Raw genomic sequence first — 13,893 nt, forward strand, 5'->3', positions numbered from 1 at the left:
GATTTAGCAGGGTCTCATGTGAGTAAGACTACTTACATGAATAAAGCTAAGCATATGCCCAAGAAGCTTTCTGAAACAGAACTTAGATCTGGAAAAATAGGGATGAAATACAGGTTGTCCTGAACTGTAAGACCTCCTCGGGGAGAAATAAAATTATAACATCAGTAATAATTGATACTAAAATCACATTTTCATCCCAGAGGATCTCTAACTCATTCTCACCTGGATTAAGTCAGACTTTCATTTCAGCACTTTCCAAAAGTCTGTAAAAAGTGACTTCTGCCTGCAGAGACAGATATTTTAGCATTTTTATAAGTTTTTATCGTTTGTCTCCCAGCACACTGCACACTCATTTCCAGAAGACAGAAATAAATAGAAAATCATAAATTCCAGGCACTTCAGCAGGCAGACGGGTGATCCACCATGCACACATCGATTTCAGCACTGCATCACTATTCTGAGTGCTGCAAAAACTAAGTATACCGAAGACCTCTGACACAAAGGCATCTTTAGGCTGGAAGGCAGCAGTTAAAGAAAGAAGAGTGGTGAGTACAGCTGTTTCTGTGGGGTTTTTTGTTTGTTCTGTTTTTGTTTGCTTGTTTTGGTTTGGGTTGGTTTTCCCTATGACCAGATCTTACTGTTGCAGAAAAAAACATGCCATTTTTATATTCAGTATCATAGTCAAAATTATCTACTTGAAAAGTTCTATCAAAATATGTATTTTTTCAAGTAATAATTTAATTATTTTGAATTTTGTACAAGATTTTTAGTGGATTTCAAGTAAAGCTGTGATATGTTTAATATTCTAAGATTGTAAATTAAGCTGTAAGAATAATTATGTATACTTACGTACCTTAGAAGATGACGGTTACTATGACTACTTCTATCATCTTTCAGGAAAACAGAAAAGTTCATTTTGACTTGAACTTAACTCTGCACACTACTGCGTATTGTAGGAAACTGTGACTGCCTCTATTTTTTATATATCAACTGTATACAGGACTGTGATACTTACTCATACAAGACTGGCAGTTCTTTCGGACAGATACAGTCCAAGAGTTAGACGAAAGGTGGTATAGAACCATAACAAAGTGATTTAACATATGTCCTAATTCTTTAATTTCAGTTTTACTTTGTGCTTACGAAAGGACTCTAACTGAAATTTGAATTATCAAAGTTTGGAAGTCTTGTACACAAGGACAGTCAGAGCATTTCGTATAGAGGAGATGATATTTATAGAACTTTTCTGCTAATCTTTTTTCAACATACATATATCGTCAAACATGCATGCCTTACGCTAAAGGATACAGTCACAGAAAAAATATGTGGTTTTAAATGAAACAAAGGCTTCAGATAAATTATTTTGCAGTTGCAGAAGTACCCAGGCCATGTTTCACAGTTTGTTCTTTGACAGATCTATGCCTCGAAACATAAATATGTTTTTCAATGAAGTCTACCGCTACAAGGCTAATTGCTACACACATCACTTGACATTACTTCAAAATTCTTTGCTGAGTGTGAATTTCAGGGGCATCAAGTTTTGCAAAAAAGAAAAAAATCCTTAGAGGGATCCTCATCGGTTCAGAAATCTGCTATGATGGCATCTGTAAGTGAACCTTAAATTACTAGCATGCAATTGGGACAACTAGCAATCCCTTCTTTACCCTTTTAGCTATCAGTATGGGCTGTGATGAGTTTAATTAACAAAGTATGTTCCACAAATACTCATTAGAAACATTCCTTCAGGAAACAGATACTAGGATGTTAGTTAAAATAGGATTTAATGCACTTCATGTTCAGTTAAGTTTATGTGTATCCTCTACACTCCTGGTGTATCATTTCTAGCAGGACATATATTCAAAATGAATACCAGAACATTTACTGTTGCAATGCCAATTCCTTTGCCAAATGCTTATACCTTCACATTAAACACACACTATGGACAGAGTGGAAAAATGGTTATCATTGCTCTTCAACATCACAAGAAATACTAGACATCCCCAGATACAACCCATTAGGTGTTTAAATCTCAGGGTACTTCTTTCAGTGTTAGTGCCTACAACTACCATGTTACAGAATACACATATTTAAATATTTTAGCTAGCCTGGCCTCGATAGTTTTCTCCCCAGTAAAGGGAGATGTTCCAGCTCAGAAACTGATTGCTATCACCGCCCAGAGGCTGGCTGCATCCAATTGCTATAGGTCCCTTCCCAACTAGATGGGCAGCAAAGTGTTCGTGATCCAAAAAAGGTAGCTTGTAAGGCAATTAATATGAAGAGTTACTCCTCGAGAGTGGACATAATGTACCTCTAACAATTGGATTTGTGGGAGTGGGCTTCACAAATGAGTCCGAGGAAACTGATTATCAGCAACCACTCTTTATGCTGAACAACTATTAGTAATTTTGAAGGTGACCTACAAGTTCTGATGAACTTGAACTCTACTGGCCAAGTCCTCCACTCCTCTTCTTTATTGAGCCAGAATAAGAAACTGATTTCTTATATTAAACCTACTGTAGTGGGTAAACAGTCTAGTTCTGGTCATCCCCTTATTCCTTTACCTGTAATGTGATGTATGGTTATGTTGCTATTGCACTAATTCAGCAACAGTCACGTAACAGATGCCCAAGTTAAGCATGAATATAAATATATTACAGAGTTCCTCTTAACCATATGACATTTTTATAATGTGATTGCAGGAAGAATTTTCTGAGAGATCTGTAATGGATAGACCTATTATAGCACTAAAATAATTTTGTAAGGGATAAAATAACATCTTTGAAGCTGGTGTATGTCTTAGCTGACTTGTGCATTATTATACTCTGAAACATTACCACCGAAACTCAGGAAGGGTTTCTAAATATAAGACAAGATGAGCAAAACAAAAGATCCACTACAAATGATGGAGATTTTCTCGAAAAGAGAATAAACTTTTTTTTTTTCTTTTTTTCTTTCTGGTACGAACAGCATGCCTCATTTTATCACAGAGAAGTTTTCTCAAAGCGAGAATGTCTTTCAAAATAAATACTTGAGGAGTATTTATTTGCGTGGCTACATGCCACGCAAATAATGAAGTCAAAAACAGCCTCAGAGTTTTCGCTCGCCCCGTCTCTCGCAGCCCGGCGGGGACAGGGCCGCCCGGCCCGAAATGGCGCCCCCCGGCCCGCCCGCGCCTCGCCGGCCGCCGCAGCAGCAACTGCCGCTTCGCTCCCCGTCGCTTCCGCCCCCCTGGCTCCCGGCCGAGGGGAGCCGGCGGCTGGGGGCGGTTCGCCCCGCCGTGCCCCGCTCGCCCCGGGGAGCTGCCGCCGCTCACGTCTTGTGCTGCCCGAGCGCTTTTTGGAGCCTTTAACGGAGTCTCGGCGGCGTCTCGCCCTTGAAGGCCGTGGAAAATGGGCTTCCTGGGCAGGCTGGCGGCGCTGCCGAAACTTGCCGGGGCGGCAGCGGGCCGGGGCGGCAGCGGCGGTGCCTGGCGGTGGCTGGGGCAGCCCTGCGCGGGAAGCCCGCTCCCGGGCTGGGCCACCGCTGCCCGCCGCCCTCCTCTCGGCGACCGCGCCGCCTCCTCCCGAGCGGTGGGCGAGTATGAGGAAGTTTTCAGGTCCTCCGTGGCGGAGCCCGAGAAAGTGTGGGGAGCGGCCGCCGAGCAGATCCAGTGGTACAAGCCCTGGGCCCGGGCCCTGGAGAGGGACCGCTTGGGCAGCGCCTCCTGGTGAGTCTACCTGCGCCCCCCGGTGTGGCGGAGGGGCCGGGGCCGGGCCCCCGTGGGCACAGCTCGGCTGCGACGGGGAGGGCTGCCAGCCAAGGGGCTGGGGTGTGCGGGGGTCGTGCGGTGAGCACAGACCCACCCCAACGCGTGTTTGGGGGTGGTCAGCACGCCGGCGCTGGTGGAGGAGGGGGCTGCAGGGCATGGAGGAGTTTAATGATTCGGCTTGGTTAAGATTAATGATTAAAAGCAGCAGATGAGTGTGTCGGGGTGAGAGGGGAGTTGGCCTGCGCTGTGACAGGTGTGACATAGGCATGTGCAGGTGTGAAGTCTGTGCCTGGCAGGGTGACCCTGGGTGTGTGCACCTGGCTCTGCCCCATCGAGCCCCTTTTGGGCCTGGCCTGGGAACAGGCTGCTGTGAGCAGGGGAAACTTGGCATCAGGGAGCAGGGGAGGTGTGAAAACACAGGAATGGTGGCTTTCGGAGCTGTTTGATCTCAGAAACTACTGAAGCAGGTCATAGTTTAGAGGATGTGGTTAAGATAATGTCTGGCAAAAGCACTGCCATTGTAATACGTGTATCCAAGTGGTGACTGGCAAATGGCCTTAAGACAGAATATGATATCCTTCTTATAAATTACCAGATAGAATTTTTGTTGTCTTCTCAAAGAAGATTAAAATTTTGTGTCAACCACCATTGCTTCTTTTTCAGCAAGATTATATTATACTCTTTGATTTTTTTTTTTCAAGGAGAAGCTGATATAGGATAAAAAAGGCAACACAGGATGAGGGTCATCTTTGGTACATGGACGTTCTTTGCCATTTTTACATTTTCCTGGTTTGATTTTAATTTTAAAATACAAATCATTCTCAAAATATAATTTAAAATGTGAATCACTCTCAAATATGCCTGGATGAAGAGATGCAGAACGAGTAGAGTGGAGCTTGCTTTCTTACTGGTGTCTGATGTTATTACTTGGCACCTGTCGTAGTTCAGCCCCGATGGGGACCAGACTACGCAGTCTCTCTCTCACTCCCCCACCCTCCAAGAGAATAGGGGGAGATGATATAAGAAAAATGGCCCAAAGTTTGAGATAAGGACGGGGAGAAATCCTTAAAGTTACTGTTATGGGCAAAACAGACTTGACTTGGGGAAAACTATTCATTTATTTGAAAAACTAGCAAGAGAATGAGACAGGGAACAAGATAACCTCCCCCACCCCTCCCTCTTCCCAGGCTTAACATTATCTCTACTACCTTCCCCCCGGCCCCGAGCGGCACAGGAGGGAAGAGGGAATGGGGGTCATGGTGAGTTCATCATGCGTTGTTTCGTGCCACTGCTTCATCGTCGGGGGAAGAGCTCCTCACATTCGTCCCCTGCTCCATCTTGGGGTCCCTCCCATGGGCCACAGTCCTTCGTGAAACTGCTCCGGCGTGGGTCATCTCTTCCATGGGGTGCAGTCCCTCCAGAACAGCTGCCCCAGCGCAGGCCCTCCACAGGCCACAGCCTCCTTCAGGCATCAGGTGGATCTCTGCCCCTCCGTGGACCTCCATGGGCTGCAGGGGGACAACCTGCTCCACCATGGTCGTCACCACAGGCTGCAGGGGAATCTTGGCCAGAAGCCGTATTACTCCTCCCCCTCCTTCTTCACTGACCTTGGCGTCTGCAGCCGTTCCTCACAACAGGCTGGCAGACGCCTCTCAGCATCCTTTTTACATCTTATTCACTTCTCATCTCCTCTCCACTTCTTGCGGCCAGGCCGAGCCAAGTTGGGCCCAGTCGGCTGCCTGGCGAGAGGCCAGAGGGTGAGGCCTGCAAGGCCCACAAGCTCGCGCCTCCCCCTCTCTGCCCCCCGCTCAGCTGCTTCACATCTTCTCTTCCTTTTTTTTTCCTGTTTTCCCCTTCTTAAATACTTTATTGCAGAGGCGTTATCATGGGACATTCTGCCACCAATTGTCTCGGCCTTGGTCTGCCCTAGGCCCGGCCGAGTCCACTGAACAAAGGGGAGCGACTTCTAGCAGTTTCCTACAGAAGCTACTACCTTACGCCCCCCCTCACTAAACAAAACCAGAACACACCTCTAGTAGTGAAAACTGTTTATATGTCTTAAGCTGAATGTTAAACAGGACCCAGCTGGGATAAATCTCTTTAAGTCAGCAGGGCTTTATAACAGTCAGAAGTCCTAAAATGGATGGATGGATAGGGAGACCTGTGGTCCACTGACCCTGATTTCTAGGTCATGGCGCTGTGAAAAAGGGGTAAGTAGGGTTCCCTGCATAACTAAAGACCGGTAAAGCTCACTGGCTCTAGCATTCCTGAATATAATAATGAAGAAGTCAATACAATGTTTACTTTTTAAGAACTGAGGAATGAGAATATAATACACACTAGTAAGCATGGTTTTACTATCAGATCTGTCAAACAAATATGGTTTGATTTGCTGAGCCTGATAAGCTTGCTTGCTGAAAGTAACATGGTTAAGTCTTTGTAAAGCACTATGACTTCTCAGATGGACGTTATTTGGTTTTACGGCAGGGATAACTGGATAAAGTTTCATGAGCTGAAGTCAGACTTATCTTCCAAGGGTCTTTTCTGGCCTCACTTCTCGCTTGCATCTTTCTCCCTCTGTGGATGCAGATTGCCACGGACTGACATTATCTCATTAATGTGGGCAAATGCTTGAAGGGAGGGTGTACAGAATACAGGCTTTTTTTCAGTGGTGCCCCGTGACAGGACAAGAGACAATGAGCACAAACTGAAACATGGGAAGTTCGTTCTGAACATCAGGAAACAGGTTTTGTTTTTTTAATGTGAGGGTAACTGAGCGCTGGCACAGAGTTGATTTTGGAGTCTCCATCCTTGGAGATATTCAAAAGCTATCTGAACATGGTTCTGATCTACTGGCTCCAGGTGGGCGTGCTTGAGCTGTTGGACCAGATACTCTCCAGAGGTCCCTTGTAACCTCAGCCAGTCTATGATTCTGTGGGATTGTATGAAGATGCAAGTCTCTGAAGACTCAACTTCAGGCCTGAATTATTGTTTGGATATCAGATATCTGTTGCTCTGTTGTGGATAATAAAATTTTAAGCAATTAAAATTTGTCTAATCATCTTTAATGTCTTAATGTGGAACATGCAGTTTTCTTTCTTTTTTTTTTATTTAAGTTCACTTTAAGCAGTAACAGGCTGTATGTGGTACTAGTGTAGTACTGTAATGCCTTTGAAGTCCCAGATAGTTACCACCATTCAGTGTGCTTGACAGGACAACAGCTGGATAAGTTTTTTTTGAGAAAAAGACTGAATATAAGAAGAGAAGTGGATACCAGAGGCTCTTTCAGAGGATGTGAAAGAGAAGAGAAAACAAAGAGGATAGAACAGAACTGAGGAAAAGGCCAGACTTCCAAGAAAAACGTAGCTTGATGGTCTAACAGGGTAAAGATGTAATTCTGGTTCTGAGGTTTACCTAGGAAGCAGTTTATGGAGACCTTAAAAATAATATTAAAATGTTCATGTATGTGCTTCTTGAGTTAGAATTTATGTCCTATTTTGGAGAAATATTATTAGGCCAATTAATAAATATCCATTTGTTTTCAGTATCTTTGTTTTCAGTTGCCAAACCCGAGACTTATGGAAACAGATACTTTTCATATATTTTCCAGTCTCATTTACTTCAGTTGAAGAAGTTGAAGGAGGCAGTTAGCATATTTAAAAGGTAGCTATAAAGCAAATGCCAATTTGTCCTCTCTAAATATTTTGAGAGCATAAAAGAAACATGCAGCATGCCTAGTGTGTTTTCTTTAGTCTCTTTCCATTGGAAGCACCCCTGTTATGTTAGTGGGATGCAAAATGATTTCCAAAAGGTATGTGATCAGTGTCACTGTCCCCTGGCTGTTTTGTTGCAGCGGTAATCCCAGACACCATTGAGACTTCTGACCTGCATCAGTGGCTGGTATGACACAAATATGATCTGGTTTTACCTACATCAAAAATAATAAGAAGAGCAAGAGAGCATAATTGGTCAAGAAAAGGATGAAGAAATTGGAATTGTTTAGTGTAGAGGCCAAAAAGGAGACCTAAGTTTTAAAACACGTAGAATTTGACTACAGAGTTGAAGGAAAAGCTGTTCTCGGTTGATTTTGAAGAGGTCAAAACTAGAAGTCTTAAATTGCAACAAGGGAGATGTAGGTTTTAGACATTAGAAAGAAAAATCTTTTTAATGCTAAGGGTAGTGAAATACTTCAACAGATCATTTTGGGATCTTACAGAATCCTGATTAGAAAGATTAAGCAGATGCTTCTTTAGGAATGTAGAAGCAGTTTTTCCTACCACATACAGGCAGATGGCAATTTTGCAAGTTATGTTTTTCTGTGATTCTGAGACATAAGTGCAATATAAAATCACCTTTGAATTTCAGGAATGTTGCACAAATTACTATTTAAATGTTTCTCACACTTATAAAAAATATGACTGGATCAATTAATGTTATCTTAAAATATCTAATATTGTAGTGGCTTTGTCTAGCACTTTATTCAGATTAAATTCTCACTTTATCTAGACAAAATGAAAAAAATCCAGTTGATTCCTGCGAACTTGGCCTGGAGAAGTATTTGTACCCTACATGACATAAAAAGGATTTTAGTAATATACTTTTTTTTACATTTATGGTGGAAAATAATTTTAATACAGTTTTTTTCTTTTGCATATATTCCAGCTTTATTCAGGACCTTTACTTACTTTATTTTTTTATTCTTTACTTCTGAGCTGTTGAATGAAGACTAAAAATTGTCTCTGCATACAGCTACTTTGATTCTTAAGATAGCAGATAGTGTTGGAAATTAAAGTGTATCTTTTGAATATTTGAGTGAAGTGATTTAAGGGATAATTATGTGTTGCCTTCTTCACTACTACACTTATTTCGTTACTAGTAAATAGGCTGTTGTCACATCCAAAAATATACTGAAAGCAGTTAAAAAAAATATTCCAGGCCATAGATGGTAGATGCTAAGCTCTATGTAACGGGAGTTCCGCTATGGAAGACCTAACTGACTGACGAAGAGTGAAGCATGAGTAGAACATCAGCGGTTTCTTGTTCTCTCCTACTCCTACTATTAAAGGTTAATGGAGTAGTCATTTTAAAGTCCAATTAAAGAGGTAAGTGCACATGCTTGAGATTCCTGTTTGTGAAACAACAGAAACTCTGCCAGACCTCAGGCCCAGGGTGAGATGGGAGGTGCTAAGTCCCAGTCACGAAGAGGCAGTAATTCCTAGGTGACTACAGTAGGCAGTTTTAAAGAGGCTCAAGGGGGTCCTAATGTGGCTAATCACACTCAAATTATTAAAAAGATGCCTTATTAGATCTAAGGTGTGCATAATATGGATTATCGAAGGCTGCTGCTTTCATGGATGTACAGGAAAAAAGACTTACCAAAATGATAGGTAGATATTGTCAGAATATTGGTGTAAAATGTTACTGTGAAGCAAGCTGTTTTGATATTACATCCACTTTCACATTCTGCTGTGATTTTTGACAGGACAAACCTTGTCTTTTTTTTTTTTTTTTTTTTTTTTTTTTCCACCATAGCACCAGTGGATGGTAGATGAGCTCTTTGAAGAGACTGCTAGTAAACTGGATCCAGTTCCTTTTCTGTATTAATGTTGGAACTGTTTACTCTTTTTTGCTTGTTTTACTTTTCCTCTGCTCCATTTGTTGAATGTTATTAATTTCTCAGCATTAGGAACACAGCCTAAAAAAGGATTCTTCAGACTTGGATTTATTTGACAAGCTACATTGACGCAATTGTCAGGTTCACAACAGATTAGCATTTCACAGCCCTGCTTGTTACGGCAAGATTTACGGGCAGCTCTTACAAGCATCCTGCAGATCTACCTCTGATCTTTCTGCAGTCTATTGGAATATTTTCTTTTTGATTCTAGACCTCTGTTTTAAATAGGAGCATGTAATTGATGTCATTATTCCAAGACTAGGTCCTGGTTTCATGCTGCTGTTTATTTCCAACTAAAGCTTATTCAAGCAAATCCAAATTCCTCACGGGTGTTCATCTCCTTGGGAATCACTGAATTAACAGAAGTTTGCAGCAGCCCAGGGCAGCTTTTCAAAGCTGGGCAGCTTTTATTTGTCAGCCAGAATGAGGTATTTGATTGTGTCTTTGGGTGACAGTAGAGAAGTGAAAGTCTTGCAGTTGTGGTCATGGTAGGTGCGTCTCTGCTTCTCTGATCCCGTAAGAGCATTCCTCCTTCTGAACAGGGTAGCAAATCTGCCATCACATTATCCACGTAGTCTTGGTTTTTGTTTCAATCTGCAGTCACATCTTTTTAACATACTTGTTCACAAGAGACTCTTAAAAAATTATATGACAATGTTGATGTTGCCATGTATCTTTGGAAGAATTGAAGCTTATGTTTTGACCATTCTGAAGGGATTGTGCATAGTAGCCCAGCTACTGTGCTCCCTTGTTCCCTTGTTCATATCATCCTACAGTGATTTGATATAAAAATCAATAATTGGCCTGAATCCTACACAACTTTGGTGACAGTAATAATGGAGTTTCTCTATATGACATGAAACAACTCCCAGTCCTTTATTGTTCATACAGTTCTTCTTTTATGGAAAGGGGTTTGTAGTACAGAATGTTTTTGTAACTTTCCTGGACCCCCACTTTCTGCTTACTGATGACATTGTAAAGGAGCCACAATAAAAGATTGCTGCATCCTAAACATCCTAACTGGTTTTGATTTGATAATTGCCATTCCTTGACAATAAAGACTGTTGTGTGGCAACTGTGTATATGAATAATATATAAAATATCCTAATTTAGAGCAGTCCTTTACTAGACGGGAAAGGTGAAGAGAAAAATACTTTTTAAACTAGTAGTGGATTACTTTAGGCCATCTATTTTTATTTCTGGTTACATTATAACAATACATTATCACAGTGAATATCCCCACACAACTATTTGGAAACTCTCAAGTGTGTTTTTACTGTATGTTGCTTTTCTTTTTGCTGTAGATAGATACCTGCAGGTAGGAAAACAAACACAAAGAGCGTTATTCAGAGTGAACTTCTAAGTTTTAGGTAATGTGTTATCTTTCAGTTACTAGAGTTGTTTTTGTATCTGGTGCCTTCTCTGTTTTCTTACTTGAGGATTATGCTGCACTTCAATTTTCTTTCTTTGTCTGAAATGACAATAAAGATGAAACCTAAGTTGTTGAAGTGTTTCTTTTTAATTAGAAGATGAGAATTTTCTGTCTGGCTGTTGAAGAGGCTGTGACTCACTTTGCTTTTCAAGGGATTTTGGGTCACTGATGTAAAACATGGTAATGTCAAATGCATTATGAATGTCAGATAAATTTGTAAGATTTTTATAATTGTTGGGATCAGTTTCATTTAGATACAGATGCTTGTATGCTTAACTGCTATTGCCAAGAGATGGATAAAAATATTTTGAGTCCTGAACCTCTTTTTCTTAAAAAAGATATATGTGCATGCCAATACAAAGTAGTGTAATAATTTATTTTCATAATGTCAGATTATTTTATGTGAATATATGTTTCCTCTGTGAAACTTTTAGTATAAAAATCTGAAGGATTGATGCCAAATAAGTTAAATCAAGACCAAGTTTAGGAGATTCTTTGTTAAGCCAATTAAGGTACAGTACTTTACTTCCACTTTTTTCAATAATAGGCTTTTTTAGCTTTTTGAGTAGATTGCGAGGTTATAGAATACAAAATGACTTATTGAACTGAGTATAATGTTTTATGAGCTATGTTTTAATTGAATGCTCTCATTCCTTAAAAAAAAAAAAGCAAAAAAATAGTCTTATTAGTTTAGAAGGCTGACTGTTACAGAATTCCAACTTCTTTTTTAGGTTTGTAGGTGGAGAGCTTAATATCTGTTACAATGCTGTAGATCGTCATGTTGAGAATGGACGAGGAGACCAAATTGCCATTATTTATGACAGTCCTGTAACAAATACCAAAGAGAAAATAACCTATAAGGAACTTCTTGAACAGGTATGTTTGAGAATAACCTTGTTACTGAAAATGGGCAGTAAATATTGCGTGGCAGATATACACTAGAGGTAGAAATGGTCTGCCTTGCTAGTTTATTCCTTTTGCTGTGCTCAGTATTGATTTATAAGCTTTACTACCTGTAAATTACACTGTATCTAAGAGGTTTTGATTTTCCTCTAGTTTTTCATTTTCTTCTGCAGTTTAGTAATTTTTTTTTTTCCTGGTTGGTTAAATTTTGAACTTTTCTCTGTTAGATTTCTCCCCCCCCGCCATAGTTCTTATTTTTTATTTATATTTAAAAGGTAAAGCTAAATGTTAGTCAAGTCCTTGACAATTGCTATGATGAACCAAAATACTGTTCCACTAGAAATGAAGATGTGTACCTTGGCTATTGCAGTGTATGATTTGAGTGTAAAACAAAATGAAATTTAACAAGGAGAAACTCTAAAAAGGGCTGCATTACCTATTCCATTGTAAACTGTAGTGGGAATACTGATGGCTCTGCACAAGTTTTCTGTTTGGAACTATGTGGATTTCAACTTCCCTGTCAGCTGAAGTAGCTTACCCGCAGCTGGGGTTGTGAATACCCGGTTCTGCATCAGCTCATTCAGATTTACTTAGTGCCTCCGTGGTGGTTTACGGTGTGCCCTATTCAAGGTTCTCTGCTCTTGTGGCCATCAGCTGCTGGTTTGCCCTCACGCTGGCTTTTTCTTTCCAGTTATATGTAGCAGTTGCACTTAACACTGAGTGCAAAGAAGTGTTGGAGTCAAATTCAAATCCTTCCTTAATGTATTTCAGTGTGCGAGATACATTACAGTGAATGGAACACACTCACTCTTCAGATACGCACGTAGTGTCTGGAGTAATGTGAACCTACGGTTTAAAATGTGAAATGACGTTTACAATACCGTAATTGGTTTTGTGAGGGTTTTATTCCAGTGTTGCAGGAAAAGAGAAGTCCTACAGCTACAAAAAATGATAAACCTGTACAGTACTCTACCTTTTAAGGAAAATGTAGGAAACATTTACTCTTCACCAGTTTTCTGTTGATTTACCAAGTCCAAAGAAGAACTTAGAAGTTACCATACAGTATGCTGAAGCTTGGACAGCTAGCTTCAGTGTTTTAAGAAATCAGGAGGCTTTAAAAGGGCCCAGCTCCTTACCTAATTTTATTTATTCTTTTGTAGTTATTTGGGTTTTTATATATAATATATATATATGAAATAAATTTATACATACATATAAAAATACATAATTGTTTTATTTTAATGAAGAAATGCAACATTTTAATGTAAATTATCTTAAGTGGACTCTGAAAAGCACTTGAAAAGTAGCCTTTATTTTGCATTTTAAGATTGATGTTGGTATTAAGCCTGCAAAGTTTATGTCTCTATTATCTATAAGTGTATTAAATGTTTTAGGGTATGGCAGATTTCTGCAGAATGAGAACATTGTGCTAGTTGACATACACATCATTTCCTCCACGTTTCTTCTTACAGCAGCATTACCAAACCAAATGGAGGAACTGGTTTAAGTTTTCAGGGGGTATGTTGCACAAATCATTCAGAAGTTCCCTGTAATTTTACTGGTAGCTCAGTCCTATCTAAATACTATTTTTGAATTCTTTACAGTTTGCTCTTCTCCTTAATCAAAAGGGAATATACGTGAAAGGCAGGATTTGAGATTAGTATCTTGTCTGTCAAAGCTTTCTAGTCCACTCTTGTGGAATAGATTTAACTTGGTTTACCTAGTAACCACTGGACACCTGTTAACAAAGGTATTCACAAAGAGATCTGCTGAAAATGGGAGAGATGTGGCTGGTGTATTTTCTGTCATGTCACTAGGAGAGACTTTAAGAAAAGGCCTACAAAACCACTGTGGAGCGTGAATGGTGATGTTTGGCTCACAGCCCTCAGTCGCTGCTCATCACTGTGTTCTCAGTCTGCTCAGTGTAAGCAAAAAGTACTCTATTCTGTCATTTTGAAGTAGACTTTCAGTGCTCTGCATGTTTCATTATAGATCAGTATGAGTGTGGTCAGACATATGACCAAAATTGATGAACCTCCTGATGGGGGAAAGAGAAGCCTTTTGCTTTCTCTCCTGAGTTCTTTTCCCAATTTAAAATATCCTAACAGCATGTATCTGTGTTCAGACTGTTGTTTG

The 13,893-nt window shown here is 40.4% G+C and overlaps 1 protein-coding gene across 1 annotated transcript in view; it reads left to right on the top strand.

Annotated features, from left to right (window-relative positions):
* Positions 1–3,329: 3,329 nt before the first annotated feature.
* Positions 3,330–13,893, top strand: part of ACSS3 (acyl-CoA synthetase short chain family member 3) — an 89,538-nt gene continuing 78,974 nt past the window's right edge. Inside the window, exons 1-2 of the mRNA XM_086740054.1 lie at positions 3,330–3,706; positions 11,586–11,730. Coding sequence (XP_086596180.1) covers positions 3,390–3,706; positions 11,586–11,730 — 462 coding nt within the window. The 5' untranslated portion in view covers positions 3,330–3,389. The remainder of the gene's footprint in view (positions 3,707–11,585; positions 11,731–13,893) is intronic.

This window comes from Chlamydotis macqueenii, chromosome 1 (assembly GCF_036417535.1).
Source record: "Chlamydotis macqueenii isolate bChlMac1 chromosome 1, bChlMac1.mat, whole genome shotgun sequence".
NCBI classification, from domain to species: Eukaryota; Metazoa; Chordata; class Aves; order Otidiformes; family Otididae; genus Chlamydotis; species Chlamydotis macqueenii.